Genomic DNA, 20,669 nt, shown 5'->3' with positions numbered 1-20,669 from the left:
AAGCAGGCAAGATGTACATAGTACTGAGAGAACTAGAAATATTGGATGTTTTTATTATGAGAAGCATGTTGAGATTTACTTACTCCCACACTAAGTATTAGTGAATGAGAGAGAAAGTAAAACTGTCTGAGAACAAGTGAAAATGGTAAGTATTTTGTTTACTCATATTTCACTTGGGTTGGGATGTAGGACCATAAATGGTGAGTAGTAAACTAGATTTCTAAATGCTTAATGTCTCAATCTAAGGGCATGGCTACACTGGAAACTTCAAAGCACTGTCACGGGAGCACTCCCGCAGCAGCGCTTTGAAGTGCGAGTGTGGTCGCGCACAAGCACTGGGAGAGAGGTCTCCCAGCGCTCCTGGTAATCCACCTCCACAAGGAGATTAGCTCCGAGCGCTCTGAGCCTGTTTACACTAGCGCTTCAAAGTGCTCTGACTTGCTGCGCTTGGGGGGGTGATTTTTCACACCCCTGAGCTAGCAAGTTAGAGAACTATAAAATGTAAGTGTAGCCAAGCCCTAAGATGGTAGTAACTCAAGGAAACTGTTTTTTAATTAGAGCTATTTTTAACCTGACAAGGCCTCTTCAGGGTATATTTATTTTCCAAGTTGAAAAAGCTAACCCATTTTCCATATGGTGTTATGGAGTGAAGTGATCAGTAAATTGACACTATTCCTCTCCACTGTGGTACCTTCCCCACCAGTGCCTGACAGCTCAAGTCCTAGAGTTCCTTAGTCATTGTTGTTCTGCCTATCAAATTCACCTTTGTACCTTGTGCGGAACATGAGTGCAGTAAGGCCATAACAAACTTATGAAACAGTAATTTGTGATGTGCTCAAGATAGCATTGCTCTGCTAGTGGAAGGTGCATGATCTTAGGCCTGGTCTACAGTATGCGGTTATTTCGGAATTAGCCGAGTTACCTTGAAATAAAACTGGTTCTGTCCACACGACCAAATCAGTTTTTTCGATTTTAAAGGGCTCTTTACTCTGATTTCTGTACTGCACCTCGGCAAGTAGAGTAGCGCTAAAATCGAGATCACAGTTCCGGGTTACAGGTACCGTGGACGCAATTCGACTATATTAGCCTTCGGGAGCTATCCCAGAATGCTCCCTTGTGATTGCTCTGGACAACACTCTGAACTCCGATGCACTAGCCAGGTAGGCAGTAAAAGCCCTGGGAACTTTTGAATTTCCTGTTTGGTCACCACCATCACAGGGGACCATGCAGTCCCGGATTCACAGACAAGCTCCAGCATGGTCCGAGTGGGAGGTACTGGATCTCATTGCATGTTGGGGAGACGAATCTTTTATGGCAGAACTACATTCCAAAAAAAGGAATGCAGATACGTATGCTAAAGTTTCCAGGGCCATGACGGAAAGAGGCTACTCCAGGAACACAGAACAGTGTCGTACAAAAATCAAGGCACTCAGGCAAGTGTACCAAAAATTCAGGGAGGTGAACAGGTGCTCTCGGTCACAGTCCCATACATGCCGCTTCTACCGTGAGCTGCATGCAGTTATGGGGGGTGATGACACCACTACCCCACCACTGTCCGTGGACACCTGCAAGGGGGGAGTAGCATGGAGCGAGGAGGATGAGTTTTTGGAGGACAAAGAGAAGGAGGAGGATAGTGCACAAGCGGCAAGTGGGAATCTGTTTTCCCCCCAGCCAGGAACAATTCTTAATGCTGGAGCCAATAGCCTCCCCCTACTCCCAAAGCATGCTCCTGGACCATGACTCTGGAGAAGGCACTTCTGGTGAGTGACAGCTTGATTGGAGCCACGCAGTAGGGGGTGGGGGGAAACCCAGCCGTGCTGGGCTGTTCGCGTTTAGTTTAAAGGGCTCATCCCTGCTCAGAGCTTCATCAGAGCCCTGCAGTGGGTGGGTGTGGGGGGCAGGAGGGAGGGTGTTGTGTGAGGCAATCATCCCAGAGAGCCCGCAGGCTGCCTGCAAGCTGAATTCTGTTGCCTGGCCACATGTGATGGCTTACTCACACCAAAGTGGCAGGCACTTCAGCATAAGAGGCAAAATGAGACCTTGTACAGAAAGAACATGTTCTGTGTACTATGAATTGCCTGTTTCACTGAGAAACAGTGTCACATTTTAGAGAACAAAGGGATCTTTTAAAACACTACCCTCCCTTTTTCTCCGCCTGCAGCAGGTGCAAATGTTTCAACGCGGCCCCTATCTACTCCGTCCCAGAAGCTGGTCCAGATTAGAAGGGGAAAAAATGAACTCGGGACGACATGTTTGCCGAGCTCATGCAGTCCTCCTGCACTGATTAGGGCTCAGTTGAATGTGTGGAGGCAAACAATTGCGGAGTCGTGTAAAGCGTTACATGAATATGAAGATAGGAGGGACGTGCGCAATGAGAGCAGGCAGGATGCGATGGTCAAGCTCATGGGAGAGCAAACGGACATGCTCCTCTGTATGGTGGATCTAATGCAGGAAAGGCAGTAAGACCACAAACTGCTGCTGCAGCCCCTGAATAACCACCCTCCCTCCTCCCCAAGTTCAATAGCCTCCTCACCCAGACACCCAAGAACATGGTGGGCGGGGAGGCTACGGGGACCCACACAGTCAACCCCAGAAGATTGCACAAGCAGCAGAAAGCTGGCATATCCTAAATTTTGATTTGGTTTCTGGACTTGTCCTTCCCTGCTCCTTCACCCCCCTAACCCAATACCTCCTCTCCCCCATCTAGCTTCTGATTTCTCTCAATGTTTTGTGCAACAAATAATAAAGAACGCTTTTTAAACAATTGTGACTTTATTTCCTTTCATTCATATAGATAGATCTCTCTATCTTTATAGGGATGAGGTAACTTTAAGAGGAACAAACACAACTCTTACACTGTACCCTGGCCAGTCATGAAACTGGCTTTCAAAGCTTCTCTGATGTGCAGCACGCCCTGCTGCGCTCTTCTAATTGCCCTGTTGTCTGGCTGTGCGAAACTGGCTGCCAGGCGAGTTGCCTCAGCCTCCCACCCCGCCATAAATGTCTCCCCCTTACTCTCTCAGATATTGTGGAGCACACAACAAGCAGCAATTACAATTGGAATATTGGTTGTGCTGAGATCTAACGGAGTCAGTAAACTGCGCCAGCGTGCTTTCAAACATCCAAATGCATGTTCTACCACCATTCTGCACTTGCTCAGCCTATAATTGAACTGCTCCTTATTACTGTCCAGGGTGCCTGTGTACGGCTTCATGAACCATGGCATTAAGGGGTAGGCTGGGTTCCCAAGGATAACTATAGGCGGTGCAACATCTCCAACAGTAATTTTCTGGTCTGGGAAGTAAGTTCCTTCCTGCAGCTGTTCAAACAGACCAGAGTTCCTGAAGATGCGAGCGTCATGCACCTTTCCCGGCCATCCCACGTTGATGTCGATGAAACATTCCTTGTGATCCACCAGAGCTTGCAGCACCATGGAAAAGTACCCCTTGCAGTTTATGTATTGGCTACCCCAGTGTTTCGAGGCCAAGATAGGAATATGAATTCCGTCTGTCCCCCTGCTGCAGTTAGGGAACCCCAGCGCATTAAAGCCATCCACAATGGTCTGCACATTTCCCAAAGTCACTACCCTTGATAGCAGCTGGTCAATGATTGCATTGGCTGCTTGCAGCACAGCAGCCCCCACAGTAGATTTCCCTACTCCAAACTGATTCCTGACTGATGGGTAGCTGTCAGGCGTTGCAAGCTTCCACAGGTCTAGGGCTACTTGCTTCTCAACTGTGAGGGCTGCTCTCATTTTGGTGTCTCTGCACTTCAGGGCAGGGGACAGCAAGTCACAAAGTTCCATGAAAGTGGCTCTACGCATATGAAAGTTTCTCAGCCACTGGGAATCATCCCATACCCACAACACTATGCGGTCCCACCAGTCTGTGCTCGTTTCCCGGGCCCAGAATCGCGTTCCACAGCATGAACCTGGCCCAACAGCACCATGATCTCCCAATCGCCACATACCGTGCTGTCTGTGTCCATGTCCTCATCAGTATAGTAATCGCGCTGTCGTTTCCTCGCCCGGTTTTGCAGGTACTGCACACGCTGCTGGATAATGCGCATCACAATGGTCAAAACTGCAGTGGAGCTCTGAGCGGGCTCCATGGCTATGGCGCCTGCAGGGGTAATCCTGGAAAAAGGGCATGAAACGTAGGAGAGCAAAGTGGCAGCAGAAACTGTGCTGTTTGGTTCACAGTAGCTGAACAAAGGCTGAAAATGGTTGTCTTCCGTGGCTTTCATGGAGGTGGGAGCCCAGGACAGACAACATGGAGAAGCTCGGAAGCGTGGCAATAGCGGGAGAGCAGAGTTGGCGGCGGAAGCTGTGCTGCTCGGTTCACAATAGCCAATCAGAGTTGGCAGCGGAAGCATTCGATGAGAAAGAGTAGATAGTAGAGATTACATAGGAAGATAAGAGGAAATGAAAGGTGGATTCATAGTAGCAGGAGAGCAGCGGTGCACCGTCTGCTGAAAGCAGTATGGTGTCTGCACACCAAAAAGTCGCGAAACAATTGTCTGCCGTAGCTTTCTGACAACACGCACCCAGAAACACCCACGAGAATGTTTGTTTTTGCCCCATCATGCACTGGAGCTTAACCCAGAATTCCAGTGGGTGGTGGGAACTGTGGGATAGCTACCCACAGTGCACCGCTCCGACATTCGATGCTAGCCTTGGTACTGTGAATGCAATCTGCCAAATTCGCGCGCTTTAGTGGGGACACAGAAGACTGAATGTATAAAATAGCTTCCGAAAATTCAAATAGAATAATTTCGAAATTTCGTACTGTAGAGGTACCCTTAGACTCAGTCATTTAATTTTTAGGCATTTTGTGAGTGATGCATTGTAATTGCTTATGTTTCTGCAGTTAGAAATATCTGCAGAGCAAATGATTAAACAGAAGCATGTGGAGAACACGTGACTATCCCAGAAACTAATTAACCATCACTCATGAGAGTCCCACACTTGGAATTCAAATTTCTCCTGCCTTTTTTTCATCTGATACAGTCTTACAAATGTTAAATCAGCTAATGACACTACAATGTTTCACAAGTGTACTTCAATTTGGAAACCGGTTAATTTAACACTTGAGTTTGTCTCAACACTTACAAAAATAGTTTTGAAGCTTATTGGCCTTTGTGGTGTATTTTTTTCCTTCCTTCAGTGGGCACTTGTGAATCTTATCAGGCTTTTACATAAAACCTGTTTTTCACTAAACAAGGTTCTTAAGCTTACGTGTCTATACTATGTCTGGTGTATTGCACGTTCTCATGAAAAGTGACAGTAAAGGTTAGACAACTTAAAGATTTATGGGTTCCATAAACTGGTTTGCTAACAAGTCAATTAGTGGGATCTTTATTTAAATAATTATGCTTCTTTTAGGTTAATGGAAAAGAACCAGATGATGAAAATCTCAATAAATCTGAAATAAGCCAAGTGTTTGAGATTGCACTTAAAAGGAACTTGCCTGTGAATTTTGAGGTATGTTTATTTTACAAGCTCTAGAGTTATTCTTTGTTAGAATATTAATTTAGTATACTAAGCTAAAATTACGTAAAGTGGCTCTGTTTTAGACAAATACAACAGACCTTTAAAGCTTTGTGTTAGTTCTGAATATGCTTTGATCTTAATGAGTTTCAAGCTGATCATTCCAGGTCTATATAATTTAAAAAACAAATTCTGCCACCCCAGAATTGGCACCCAATGCTAATTACTTCACATGTGAGTAGTTCTGTTGCGGGATAGGCCCTGTATGGTGCTTTCTGAAAATGAATCCTGAAAGGATCTTGCACGAAACTTTTTTTAATCACATCTATAGTTAGAACAATAAAAGCAGAGTTAAGAAGGGAAAGAGTTTAAAGTGTCCCTGTAAAGGCAAGTTACAGAAGCCTTTGCTTATTTGTGCACAGATGTGAGGGATAAACAAGGTGGGGAATCCCACAATCAGGTTCCCATTCCATATTACCCTAATCCTCAAGAATCATCATGGGGTTACTGTTACTTTAAAATTGCTCTCCTGGCTTCAAGAACTGCAGAATCTTTGGCCTCATATGCATAAATTGTCCTGCCACTTCTCACTCTTGGTTCCCTCCTTGTCCATCTCTCCTTCAACTATTTGTTGTTATATTAAATGAATACCTGCCAGAGGAACATCTTGTTGCACTAACATTTTAATTTATCGTATTGCTGTGATGTGCAGAAGACACAGTGTGTCTTCACACAAACACCTGAGTTCTTATGAGATAAAATACAATTGCATATCACTGAATTGCTTTTAATCTGTTTTGTGAAACACTAGATTAATGACAGATCTGTTACATTTTCAGTCCTCTGCTTGTCATACACTTGAGTATAAATTTTTATTTATATTTGAGCTCTTTACTGTCAATTAATATGGGCCTTTGGTGTCTTTAACGTGTGAGTAGAAATAGAGAATGTCTGTTCAAAGACCTAGTAAGTTGTAAGCAACAGTACCTCACATTTCTGCGATATGCTCTGTTTCTTTGAACTAAAATCACAGTAGACTCTAGACCTTAAATAATTACTCTTTACTGATCAAATTATTGTAATATGAACCATTTAAAGAGGAGATGTTAGTTGTGTGGAAATATACACCAAAAAAAGAGGAACACTTGTGTTTCCTGTTGAAAGGTAAAAACAGTAAATTAAATATGTGAATGATGTTTGTAGCATGTAAAGTCTACTTACAGCTTGCTGTACATAAACCTTTCCAGATATAAATATCTTAGCAAATTATGGATGGGTGGGTGATATATCCATTATACTTAGTGATGATGCATTTAAACAGCCACTAGCTGGATTGTTTCAGGAATGCTGTTCCATGTGAGTGTTCCGCATTTGACAGTTTTTGTGAGTGAAGTTTGTTATAACCAGTGTGCCCTACCATTTTTAATAAGTGTTTATCACGCTTTCACTCAGTTTTTCCCTCTGAAACAGGTGACAAAGGAAAGTGGTCCTCCGCATATGAAGAGCTTTGTAACCAAGGTGTTCGTTGGAGAATTTATGGGTGAAGGTGAAGGAAAGAGCAAGAAGATCTCAAAGAAAAATGCTGCAATAGCGGTCCTAGAGGAACTGAAAAAACTGCCACCCCTCCCTATGGTTGAGAAAATGAAGCCACGAATCAAAAAGAAAACAAAATCAATAGTGAAGGTAAAAAAATACTTTATGGTGGACTCAAATTTAACTGCTGTAAAATGTCATAGGGTGAGGGACATTCCAAGCTGATTATAAATCACCTTTTCAAATGCTGCACCTAAACCAGCAGTCCCAAGCAGCAACTGAGATGTTAGTTAACCTGCATCCACTGTTAATGGAGCTCTGGCCTCGGTGCACTAAAGAGGAATTATGTTAGCTTTGCGAACAATGAGAAAACACATAGAAGTTGCATCCGATGAAGTGAGCTGTAGCTCACGAAAGCTTATGCTCAAATAAATTTGTTAGTCTCTAAGGTGCTACAAGTACTCCTGTTCTTTTTGCGGATACAGACTAACATGGCTGCTACTCTGAAACCTGACATAGAAGAATGTTTACCCTATAAACTACTAGTTTTATCTTATTTTCAAGCTTCTAAGGGCATTGCAGTTTGTCGATTAGTTTTAGTGGTGCCACTTCCCTGAGAGACTGTACTTTCAGCACTAGTCTCCTAACATTCAAAATAAGCTGAACTTGTGACGCTTGCTGGTGGCAGGTTATCGAAGAACTAAGTTGGCTACTTCGTTTGGCTATTGGTATTGCTTTTTGTAGTGTTTCATAAAGCAGGTTTTGGTGTTTTTAGAGAATCTAAAGCCCAGAGTTGAATGAATGAATTGGCACACTACATTTAGGATTACTGTACTCAAATATTCACAAGTGTCAGCTTATTTCTTCAACGTTATTTCCACCTTAGCTGCAAACAAGCCCAGAATATGGCCAAGGAATGAATCCCATTAGCAGACTTGCTCAGATACAGCAGGCCAAAAAAGAGAAGGAGCCAGAGTACATGCTCATCACAGAACGTGGTCTTCCAAGGCGCAGGGAGTTTGTTATGCAGGTTTGTATATTGATTTCAGATCTCTGGTTGCCTGGCTTTGATTTTTTATTTTTATTTTTTAGCTTAGGGTTACCAGACTTTACAACAATGATAAATGTAGCTAGCAGGATTGCACCCTTCATTCCGCTGACCTCATTAGGAAATATTTTCTCTGACTCCATTGGAGCAGGATAAGGACTCAAGACATCTCTCCTATCTTGAGTCCTGTTAAAAAGCTGGATAGGTTGCTGGAACACTATCTCATACCTACATCATGCTCTAATTTTCTTTTTTTTTTAGCAAAAATAAAACTAACATGAATTGCAAAGTGCTGCCGAATATGATAGTAGGTGCTTCATACATCTAAAATGTGGGCTTCATTGAAATGTAGCTCTGAGAATCCCTTGGCTTTTTTCACTAGTTTCCTTCTCCCATTAAAAGTGCTGTGGTCCAGAATCTCACTCTGCATTGCAAATTCCAGTAATTTGGTAGCATTTGTGACCGTAGGTATTCTACTGATTTGTGGCTGATTAACTACCATCCCTCGGTAGTTAAAGTGCTTAAATGCTTTCCAGCCGTCTGTCTTTTATGCTGAGCAAGGCAGAAAACTATCACTATGTAAAAGGATGTGAATTCTTACTGCACTTCCATTGCACCAAGAAAGCTGCAGAATTCTGAGCCAATTACTTTAACTTGGTAACTTTTTGAATATAAATTTCTTGGCTTGACAGCATTTAAGCCAATGCCAAAGTGAGATCATGAAATACAGCTGATTATTGTACTTGTATGCGGCTTTGTGCTGGGGAGAAGGAGAATGATCAATTATATCAAAAGACAAACTTGGTTAGGCCAATAAATCAATTCAGCTGATTCTCTGATCACTCAGACCATATTTGAGACACATGGGCCACTAATGAGCATACACTGGTTTTACTTTTATAAGGATTTATTTGCTTTTTCTTTGTCCCTGTTTCTTCCAGGTGAAAGTTGGCATGCACACAGCTGAAGGAATGGGTACGAACAAGAAAGTGGCTAAACGCAATGCAGCTGAAAACATGCTGGAGCTTTTAGGTTTCAAAGTCCCCCAGCCTCAACCCCCAAAGCCAGCACTAAAGACAGAAGAGAAGGTAACACGTTTTTAAATTACTACCACTTGGCATTTCAGCAAATGTTGAGTGAAATGATGACTGGCCGAGGTGCAGGGGGCAAGAGTATATCAAGTTCATACTTCCCACCGCAGCACATTTGACAAGAGGCAGCAGTAATCCAGCTACAATGCATTGAGTGAAAGGGAGTGCCAGTTAGTACTACCTGTTGGTATCAAGGCCCCAGTGAGTTTCTGAACAAGAGTATAATCATGGCCCTGTGCACTAGCCACTGAGTGCGGAGTAGTGTTGGGGCACATATAATACAGATCCTCCTGGGTCTTGACAGTACTATATCTGCTCTTGACATAATGTTGCTGGAGGACCATCTCTTCACGGAATGGGTCAGAGCTTCAATCATAGAATATCAGGGTTGGAAGGGACCTCAGGAGGTCATCTAGTCCAACCCCCTGCTCAAAGCATGGCCAATCACCAACTAAATCATCCCAGCCAGGGCTTTGTCAAGCCTGACCTTAAAAACCTCTAAGGAAGGAGACTCCACCACCTCCCGAAGTAACCCATTCCAGTGCTTCACCACCCTCCTAGTGAAAAGGTTTTTATTTCCTAATATCCAACCTAAACCTCCCCCCCTGCAACTTGAGACCATTACTCCTTGTTCTGTCATGTGGTACCACTGAGAACAGTCTAGAACAGGGGTAGGCAAACTTGTTTTGGCCTGAGGGCCACATCAGGATGCAAAATTGTATGGAGGGCCAGGTAGGGAAGGCTGTGCCTCCCCAAACAGCTTGGCCCCTTCCCACTTCCCGCCCCCGACTGCCTCCCTCAGAACCTCCGACCCATCCAACCCCCCTTGCTCCTTGTCCCCTCACCGTCCTGGGACCCCACACCTCAAACCGCCCCCCACCCCCGGAACCCTACCCTCTATCCAACCCCCCTGTCCCCTGACTGCCCTAGCCACACCCGCGCCCCCTGACAGGTCACCTGGGACTCACATGGCTATCCAAATGCCCCCTGACCTCCACCCCATCCAACCAGCCCCCGGGACCTCCAGCCCCTTATCCAACTGCCACCTCCTTACTATGCAGCTCAGAGCAGCAGGAGCTCGCAGCCCAGCCGGAGCCAGCCATGCTGCCTGTGTGGCAGCTTGCCTGCAGGGGAGGGGGGACAGCATGGGAGGAGCCGGGGTCTAGCCTCCCCAGCCGGGAGCTCAAGGGATGGACAGGACAGTCCTGTGGGCTGGATGTGGCCCGTGGGCCATAGTGCAGAGGTGGGCAAACTAAGTCCTTTTCTGCAGAACTGCTGCCTAGCCACTTGGTCCCTAGTCTGTGGCAGTGCATGGGATTCTTCTGTCCTAAGTGCAAGACTCTGCACTTGTCCTTGTTGAACCTCATCAGATTCTTTTGGCCCAATCCTGTAATTTGTTTAGGTCCCTCTGTATCCGATCCCTACCCTCCAGCATATCTACCACTCCTCCCAGTTTAGTGTCATCAGCAAACTTGCTGAGGGTGCAATCCACGCCATCCTCCAGATCATTAATGAAGATATTGAACAAAACTGGCCCCAGGACCGACCTTTGGGGCACTCCACTTGATACCGGCTGCCAACTAGACATGGAGCCATTGATCACTACCCATTGAGCCCGACAATCTAGCCAGCTTTCTATCCACCTTATAGCTTGTGATATTTAAAATCCTTGGTCTGAGGACCTAAGCTTCAGCAGGCTTATATCAGACCTCATGATAACATTATTTTTATGTAGCTTAATATTGGATTCTGTTGGGTACTTAAAACAATCGAAAAGTTTTTCCCTTGGTTTATACATTTAGAAATTTGACTTCTACTGACTAATGATGCTTGAAATTAAGAAGATATTTTTCTCCCTTTGTACACCAATGTTATCTATGTCATTACTGCTCTAGGAATAGTGATAACTACAGCTAAGATTTTGTCACGGTTATTTTTAGTAAAAGTCACTGACAGGTCACAGGCAATAAACAAAAATTCACGGAAGCTGTGACCCGTCTGTGACTTTTGCTGCTGCGACTCCATGGTTTCCCCTGCTTCCATGGTGGCTGGGAGCTGCAGGGTTCTCCTCTTTCTCCCGTCCCCCGTCTCTCCTTCCCACCCCCACCCCCACCCAAGGCTGTCCCTGGTCACTGGAACCCCAAAGAGGGCACCCTGAGGAGGCTGTCGCCTGTTGCTGGAACCCTGCCAGGGCCCTGCTGGCTGCCAGTTCCAGTCCCACAACCCCAGGGGCTGAAGCAGAAAATGTCATGGAGGTCTCTGGAAGTCAAGATTTGTAGAATGGACAGGGTCAAAACTTGGCTTAATTTGAAACCATGAATTAATGGATAGTTTTTTAAATAAATCCTTTCAGTTTACATTTACGATACAGTACCATAATACTTCCTTTTGAGAAGGCATAGTAATCTCAGGCAACTCATATGGCTGTGCAGTCAGCTTTAAAGATTCAGACTAAGCTTTATTATCTTCAGCCTAGGTTCACTTTAGCCCACTCAGTTTAACAGTACCAACCAAGAGTATCCAGTTCTGAGCTACAATGCTTTTCAGTAGCACTTACTCATAGACTAAATGTAGTCTTGCCTACCTAGTGTGTGTATGATTCACTTAATTTGTTTTGTTCTTGCATGGCTATGTAAAGATTAAGTTCTGGGTATGCAACTGGAATCCTTTTCTAAAGTTTTGTGACAATTGAACCACTTAGATCGTGAAATCTTTAAGGAAAAGTTATTGGTTTATGGGTTTTTTTTAGACACCAGTAAAGAAACCAGGCGATGGAAGAAAAGTAACCTTCTTTGAACCAGGCACTGAAGAAACTTCAGCTAGTAAGTGAAATGACTGAAATTAATTTGGCCCTTTATTTTATTATGGGTGTATGTTCGCAAGATATGTTTCTTTCTTGACTTGATTGCTGCACTTAGCCTGCTGTGTATATGGAGTACCAGATGAGCTTTCTTTAAGGAGCTGCCTTATTGCAAATAGTTCTGGTTCTGCTCGTCAGGTCTCAGATGAATGAGCATGGATTTGTGTGAATTAGTCCTTAAAAGTTTATTAATAGAGGGGCTTGATTGTGCCCCAAGTTACACCCATCTTCTGGCTATGAAACTTATTTGCTTCCAAGATCATTTTCCTCGCTTATGCTCTGACTTCGTCATCCCTTCCCTCATCCATTTCTAGTGTTCATCCTGTAGTCATGCCCTACCTAATTTATCTAATCTACCATGATGCTGACCCCTGCCTTTGATCTGCCACTGTACCCACCCCTCAGATACACCACCTCATATTCTCCCATGGTACTCCGTATGAGCCTCTGTCAGGGGATAAAGGGACAGAACTTCTGCAAAAGGTCACTACCTTATCCTCTTTGAAATCTCTTCTTAAATCTAACTTCTGCCATGGTGCCTACAAATAACTATTGGTTGACAACAGTTAGGCAGGCGGTGAGCTGTGACTTCTGCTTATTGTATGACATGCTTGCTTACTAACCTCATGTTCCTCCTCATGTGTTCTCCTCAACCTGCTGTGTCTTGTCATAACCTAGATTGTAAGCTGTCTTGGTCCGGGATTCTTTTTACCACCTGTACAGTGCTTAGCACAGTGAAGTCTGGTCATTGTGTGATTCCCTATGCTACTACTGTGATTCAGATAACATAGTAAAATAATGACAGGTGCATCCGATGAAGTAAGCTGTAGCTCACGAAAGCTTATGCTCAAATAAATTGGTTAGTCTCTAAGGTGCCACAAGTCCTCCTTTTCTTTTTATAGTAAAATAAGAGACCCTGATGTCAAAGGCCACCTGGAGTGTAGCTGCAGCAACGCAAGATAGCTCCACTGGAGAGGCTGTAGTCAGGGCACTTGGGGATAAAGGGGCACCTTTGGCAGAAACAGCCGTTGCATTGAATAATTCATTCAACGCAGCATTGCAAATACTACCCAGGGTGCAGTTGCACCCTTCCGAAACAGTGGAGATGAATGAAGCCCCGTAAGTGTGACTACTTTTGAAACACAACAAAAACTTGTAGATGTTTAGAGATTTATAAATTCTTAGGTGTATGCTGATCAGGCTCCCTTTATAAATGGCTAGAATCTATTTAATGTGTACCTCTCTCTCTTCAGGTAATAAAGATGATGAGTTTAGGATGCCTTATCTCAGCCATCAGCAGCTTCCTGCTGGAATTCTTCCCATGGTCCCAGAGGTTGCACAAGCTGTAGGAGCCAATCAAGGACACCACACCAAAGAGTTCAACAGGGCAGCCCCTAATCCTGCCAAGGCTACAGTAACAGCCATGATTGCTAGAGAGCTGTTATATGGTGGTACATCTCCTACTGCTGAGACCATATTGAAGAATAACAACTCATCAGGCCACGTACCCCATGGACCACTCACTAGGCCCTCTGAACAGTTGGACTACCTTTCCGGTGTTCAGGGAATCCAGGTAAATGTTCAGTCTGAGGTATAGCTGGAAAAATATTATATAGGGTTTACCATACTAGATTAGATGGTTATTTAATAAAATTCTCTCTGCCAATTGCTTCTGATTCTGAGAGTACTTAAGTTGCCCTCGGCTTCCTATTAATATTTTTCTCCAGCTGGAAAACCTTTTGAATTTTAGAGTTTTAGTATTTGAAATATGCATTTCTTTGATTCATGTCCTACCTTAATTCAGTGCTATTTCAAAGTCTATTTTTAAGAAATGGAATTAAGTTCCATTTTGTAAAGTGTTTCCTTAACATGAGAATATATAGCCGACCAATATTGGCTGATCCAAATTTAAGTTTTTGAAAAATCCCTGGGTACTTTGACACTTGCTGTAGGCTACAAATTAGTCATCTTCCATATTTTCTTTAATCAGAATTTACATTTCAACTACTGCATTGCATTAATACAGAACAAGAATTTCATGGATAAATTATACTATGAAGAATTTAAAATGGCAAGTACCCATGGTCGGAATAATGACAGCAACAGTAACTTTTATACAGCACCTTTCATCTAGGAGCTCTTATATGTGTTCAAGAACTATTACAGGTTCAAAGTTAGGCTTCAGAATAAATGGTTTTACTAGTTTTTATAAGAATCATTGTTCAATTAGATTGAACATGGTTTTGTGGTGAGGGCAGATACTACATAGTGGCTGGAATACATTTACTCTTATCACAGTTCATTGAGAATAACTGAAGCATTTTTCTTTTTTTTTCCTCAGGTGGAATACAAAGACTTTCCAAAAAATAACAAGAACGAGTTTGTATCTCTTATAAACTGTTCCTCTCAGCCACCACTGATCAGCCATGGAATTGGAAAGGATGTAGAATCTTGCCATGATATGGTATGACGACTATCACTGATATACTATCTTCTTTGGTCTGCATTGAGCAAGGGGTGCAATTGATCATCCAAGATGTCATTTCACAGCCAAATATCTTTGCTGTGTAATTGGCTAATTTTTCTCCAACATGTTGCAAACCTCAGAAGCACTTAAATTGATTTACTCTATACTGATGTACTTCAGATGTAGAATTGATATTTAAAATGCTAAATACATGCTCACCATTTTGGCCTATAAAATGTACTTGCTTTCTTATCTTGCTGTGATTAGTTATCTTACATGATCATTTAGTAAAGAAAATGTATAAAGTGAACTTTCAGAACATAAATACCTATTGATATTTTCTCATTGGGAACTGAAATACGCTTTTATCTGATTCTATTATAATTCTTCAGGCTAGACTTCCTGCTAAAAGTAAACCAAGATGAAAACAATGTCATTCCCATTAGATAGTACAAGACACTCTCAGGTCTAGTAGGTTTTAAAAGGAGATTATCTCCTAGACTGTAAACTTTGAGGGAGAGACCTAGTTGTACCAGTCTGAAAGGTGCTTATATTGTTGGTAACATGCATCTAGTCTATTACAACTTTGAAAAAGTTTGTCATTCCTAGGCTGTTCAGTGGTGAATGGTGTTCTGACAGCCTCACATGGCAGCTTAACTCTTAAATATAATTTAAATCACACAAATATATTTTATCTTTATACTTGGATTATTTATAGGATATTTTATTATATTTTATAATCTTTTAAATTTTTCTAGAGATTTCTTTTTAACCTGACTTATGTCCTCACTTTGAAGTACTCATAGATATCTGCCCATCCTGTTCAAAGAATGTATATAAGATTAGGCATACAAACAGATGTAACAGGAAAAGCTGTAAATTTGGGGAAGAAACTTTAAGACCAGCCTTATGAAATAATTTTACTGTCTCTTGCACATGTTCATATATTTATCTTTAATTTATGCATATGACATAACTAACCTTTAAGGTTAATATTAAACCAAAAATAATTTTAAAAAAAAAGAGAGAGAGAATAGTCCAAAGCCTGATCCTAATCAAATTACTGAAAAATCTTTTTCAGTTCAGCCCAGAAGATGACCTGTTTGTCACATAGTGACAAAACACCTATAGCCTGTTAAAGAGTAATCACACTGTACCTATATTTTCATCCAAATGTAACTTAGTAGCTCACTTTTCCGGCAAAGCATTTTCTGATTCTGTTCATTTTAACCATCTGTGCCTGGTATCAATATGGTTAGAAATAAATAATTGGTAATGACCTCTTTAATGACACAAGTAGCAGGCCAGTGGTGGTGGTCATGTTTGGCACTGTTGGATCCATTGTCCCCTCCCCTAAGGACAAATGCAGTAGGAAATCCAAAGCCACAGTATTCTACTGCTGTCTAGTGCTACAAGATGCTCTTACATGTTGAAACCTTCATCCTTCCTCAATACTAACTACACAGGAGGAAAATTAGACTTGGCTTTACTTTGATGCCTGGTTTCAAGTTGGCCTTTAGTCCTGTTTTCCCCCAAATGAACTAAAAGAAATGACTCTTCTCTTTAGGCTGCACTGAACATTTTAAAGTTGCTGTCTGAGTTGGACCAACAAAGTACAGAGATGCCACGACAAGGAAATGGACCAATGTCTGTGTGAGTGAAAGAAATTAATTCTGGCCAATATTTTTCCCTTGCAGTAAAGTAAAAGTGGCTGTGACCTTTTAAGGACAGCCTTACCTCAGGCAAATAAAATGTTGTAAGGTTGGTTGGTTTGTTTGTCTTTGGCTTTTTTTGGCCAGGAGAGTTAAAATATCAAGCTATTATCTTGTTAAGGGTGAGAGAACAAGTTTTATGACTAAGCTTGGACATTTTTATGACAGGCCAAAGAAAAGTTATTGGGCTCAATATAGGGGTAATTGGGTGAAATGTAATGGCTCATGATATATACAGGTAGTCTAACTAGATCATCTGATTCTCTCTTCTGGTCTTATGCTCCATGAATCTATTACTCTTACCCACTTGCTTTAACAAATGATTAGTAGTTCCTTTTTTCAGAGAGTCTTCTGAATATGTAACCATAAACAGAATATCCAGGTTAGCCAGCTTACTGTTGTCTAAATTGCCAATGGAATTGTAAACAAATTCCTTTGCTGATCAAGAAGTTTGAGCTAATTAAATTATGGAACTGGCAGCACACTTTCTATCAACTCAGAAAAAACTTTATGGGAGCCTGTTGGTTCACGTGAACTCTTTTTTTCGTGGCAATATAAAATCCTCTGTGTCAAGACAGTTAGTGAAAATAGCGTTACAGGAGGATCCTCTGAGTAACGTGGTGTTTCTCATTTCTAGATGTGTGAAACAAGAAATGGAAAGTGACCCTCTCCTCAAACCGGCTAACTCAAACACTTTGGGACAAACACTGGACAGCACTGCCTGAAAAGGCTTTTGACTGGACCCAAACCTGAAAGCACCAGAGAAAATCAAATGCTTCCTATTAATGTAACCTAACCGTTTTAGAGTGCTACAGTCTTTCCAACCTACTGTAGTATCTAAATCATAACCGTTGCTTTTTCTTCAAAGTGATAAATTTTTAGTTTCATTATACTGTTTTGATTGAAATGACACTATAAATTTTTCCTTTAAAAGTTTCTTAATTGTATCTAGAACAATAGCACAGTTTAGAAACTTTGTCTTCGGAGACTGATGTTATCTGTGAACTAACTTGGGAAGATCATATCCATGTATGTGGTTATTTTGTTTTTACTGAAATAGCAAAGTTTCACTGGAAACAAATTGTGTGCCCTCCATTTAAAAAAAAAAAGTCAAGGACTTCGGCAAACTTAACTTAATTCTCCAACGGTTGTATGAATTAAACATTTTAGGAATTTTAAACTTTGTTTGATTTTTGGTTAATTTCTAGTTTTCTTGTGGGGGATGGGGGGACTTGAATGCAACAGGAGTTTAAATAATCTCTGATCTATGTTTTAAAGATTGTGTGTGTGTGTGTGTGTGTATATAGATATCTATGTATATCTATATATATATAGAGAGAGAGATATATAGTGGCACACAACTCACTACATTACAGGATATGATCTCAGTGTAGTGCATATAAAACTGCAAATTGATTTTCCTTGAGTGCTTTATACTGTTTAATTACATCTCCATGTAGGGCTGAAAAAAATTACCTATGTTTATATATAAACTGTGTTGCTTTTGATGTTGTGTTATTGCACACAATTCTGTGTGCAATAAGTTTTTTGCATATGGTCCAGGTAAAGCACGATAGCCTTGCAAGTTAAGTACTGCTTCAGTTCATTGTTTACGCTGGAATTTTTTCTCCCCATGGAATGTAAGTAAAACGTAGTGTTTGTCACCAATAAATGGTAATACTAAAAATTTTTTGGTTAATTTATTCTTGTATGCCATTACTGGGGCTCCTTTTTGATAGGATTTGTAATGCTTGTGATATAGTACGGGCTGTAATGTAAAACTATGAAGTAACTGTACAATGGTTAATCAATAACCTATAAATAACTACTTTTTAGTAATGTGGAGGTTGTGACAAACTGGCTAGGTCAAGGAAATTCAAAAGTAATATGGGTACGCTCTCTGTCTTTGGTGCCACAATGTCTAGCTTAAATACATTAATGGGAGCCTTACAAAATTATAACATGATTTTGAAAAGCAACATGGCACAGCAGGTTGAAATGATATCAATACTTAGATCTCTACTTTTAAGTTTTCTTGCTTGCTTGTAATTTGTGTCATAATCTTAGCTTTGCACAGAGTAATTTTTGGGGGGTACTACTTAAACACCCAAAACCTTCCCTCTAGCAGCAAGAATTGGCACCATAGACTGACACATAACAGTGTAACATTTGGATGTGAGCTACCTTAAATGTATATTTAACTGGTAACCTGTAGCAGCTCTTCCTAAATATCCACATGCAGTATGTGAAGTAAATGTTCTTCTGAAAAGCAGTTACTGCACATGCTGTTTATTCAAAGTTAAATGTCTCGGCCATATTAAACCTTATTTTGTTCACATTATTAAGCAATTGGGCCATATTAACTGCTTACCAAATTTTTATTAAATCAAAGTTGTTTTTGATCATTATAAGTGCAAAAAGCATTGTAAAGTTTTTTTACATTTGTAGAACTAAAATGCTGTAAATTTAAAAATTAAAAAAAAGACTTGCTAGGCTGAGACTCTGTATTGCAAATTCTTACAACTTAGAAATTCCCTGGAAAATCGTTTATAATGGAAAACCTGAACGATGGTGCAGGTGGTCACCATAAGTCTCTGTTCTGCAGTTGGGTAACTCTTCTCACTAAGCTGAACAGGCCAGCCTACAGTTCTGGCTGTCTTGGCTTGTGTAGCTGTTGAGGTATTACAGTGCTCCACGTGAACTTTTAACAAAAAATATCAAATGTGTCCACTATCAAATACCTAATGCATTCCTTGAGGCACTAGCACCATACGTGTATGTGGGACATTAGACACAGGATAAGGTCCCTGGCCCAAGTAGCCTGGAATCAAAGCCAGATAACAGGACATCAGATTATGGGGAGGTGGGTGGTAAGTGGGGCCAAGAATGTGCAAAAGGAAAGCATTTTTTTTTTTCACCTGGAGCTGTACTCGAGCTGCTTTGTTACATTATTGCTTGGGTTTTATGTTCTATTTAGTCCTTCTATTCTATTTAGTCTACTCTTAATGCAGAGTAGGATAGGACAAGTGTATAATAAATACCCAGCTCTTACAAAGCATTTTCCATTAGTGGATCTTGAAGTGCTTTACAAAGGAGGCCATATCATTCTCCCCGTTTTACAGATGGAGAAACTAAGGTTCTTGACGTTGAAGTGACTTGCCCAGCATCACCAGGCTAGTAGCAGGCTAGTAGCAGACCTGAAACTAGAACCCAAGTTTTCTGAATCCCTCTCCAGTATCCACGAGGCAATACTGCCTCTGACTTTTTCTATGCTAAACTCCTATTGCTTTGATCTTCTTAGATCCCTAAAAACGTGCATACACATGACTAAAATGTACAGTGTTCACCATTGGCCAAACTCCTCCCATTGAAGTCAAAATCCCACTGCAAGTCTATAATTCTGGTAAGTCTTGTTTTTGCTAATGAGCCTCATATAAGTAGACTGCAAGATTTATAGTTCTAAAAACATGCCTTTGCATCAGACTCTTGGTTTAATTGGTTTAAGTAATTTTTTCATGCAATGGGAGATTTTGACAGACAGTCGAACCAGTTCAGGAGCATTTTCTGCTCTCATTAATACAGTCTAGCAAATGGATAATCTTTCTGGGTTTATCTTTTTGTCTAAGTTTAGGGTTACTGACTATAACAATTTCAGCGTCCCAGAACCTAACGAACCTTCAGCAAGGGGAGAAGCTTTGCAGACCAAAAGGTAATGCAATTTAGTAATACAGTGGAACCTCAGAGTTACACACATCTCGGGAATGGAAGTTATTCATAACTCTGAAATGTGCGTAACTCTAAACTTATGGTGGTTCTTTCAAAAGTTTACAGCTGAACATTGACTTAATACAGCTTTGAAACTACGATGCAGAAGAAAAATGCTGCTTTATTTTTTTTTAGCAGTTTACATTTAACACAGCACTGTGCTGTATTTGCTTTTTTTCATCTCTGCTGCTGCTGCCTGATTGTGTACTTCTGGTTCCAAATGAGGTGTGTGCTGACAGGTCAGTTCTTAACTTTGGTGTTCATAACTGAGGTTCTGTTGTACTGGGTTTGCCTTTCAAATCGTGACTGAGTGTAAGGAAAATCTAACATTTAAAATATCTAGTCCTGTTCTATCTATCAGTCTCTTAACAATTACACTAACAGCAGTTGAGACTGTGATCTTTCTTTTCAGTCTTTGCTTTCTCTCACATGGTAGTAATAGCATTTATATAGCACTTTACGTGTTCTTAGCACTGTACAGACACTAATCCTCACAACATCCCTGTGAGGTAGGTGAGAAAGTTCAATTTACACCGACTTTCAGCATTGAAATCAAAACACACACTTAAGACAAGCTTCACTGTGCTTCACATTGAATCTTCTCATATTTATAAATGGCATCTGTGTTTCATGCTCATATCCACAGCAGTGGTTTACCTCCTGTGTAGTGGAACTGAGACGACCTATCTGCTCAGCCATGCCTCT

General features: G+C 41.5%; 1 protein-coding gene across 5 annotated transcripts in view; it reads left to right on the top strand.

Moving 5' to 3' along the window:
- Positions 1-17,886, top strand: part of STAU1 (staufen double-stranded RNA binding protein 1) — a 52,729-nt gene extending 34,843 nt beyond the window's left edge. For 2 of the 5 annotated variants that reach the window (XM_077831888.1, XM_077831886.1), the window contains exons 8-16: positions 5,384-5,482; positions 6,959-7,171; positions 7,908-8,051; positions 9,011-9,157; positions 11,910-11,982; positions 13,274-13,593; positions 14,362-14,484; positions 16,055-16,140; positions 16,837-17,886. In XM_077831888.1, coding sequence (XP_077688014.1) covers positions 5,384-5,482; positions 6,959-7,171; positions 7,908-8,051; positions 9,011-9,157; positions 11,910-11,982; positions 13,274-13,593; positions 14,362-14,484; positions 16,055-16,140; positions 16,837-16,924 — 1,293 coding nt within the window. In that variant the 3' untranslated portion in view covers positions 16,925-17,886. Of the gene's footprint in view, positions 1-5,383; positions 5,483-6,940; positions 7,172-7,907; positions 8,052-9,010; positions 9,158-11,909; positions 11,983-13,273; positions 13,594-14,361; positions 14,485-16,054; positions 16,141-16,836 lie in introns of all 5 variants that reach the window. The other 3 variants (XM_077831887.1, XM_077831885.1, XM_077831889.1) reach the window with 2 other exon arrangements.
- The last annotated feature ends 2,783 nt before the right edge of the window (positions 17,887-20,669 follow it).

Source organism: Eretmochelys imbricata, chromosome 13 (genome assembly GCF_965152235.1).
Source record: "Eretmochelys imbricata isolate rEreImb1 chromosome 13, rEreImb1.hap1, whole genome shotgun sequence".
NCBI lineage: Eukaryota > Metazoa > Chordata > Testudines > Cheloniidae > Eretmochelys > Eretmochelys imbricata.
The sequence above is the reverse complement of the archived record's forward strand: the minus strand, read 5'-3'. Positions and strand labels throughout refer to the sequence as shown.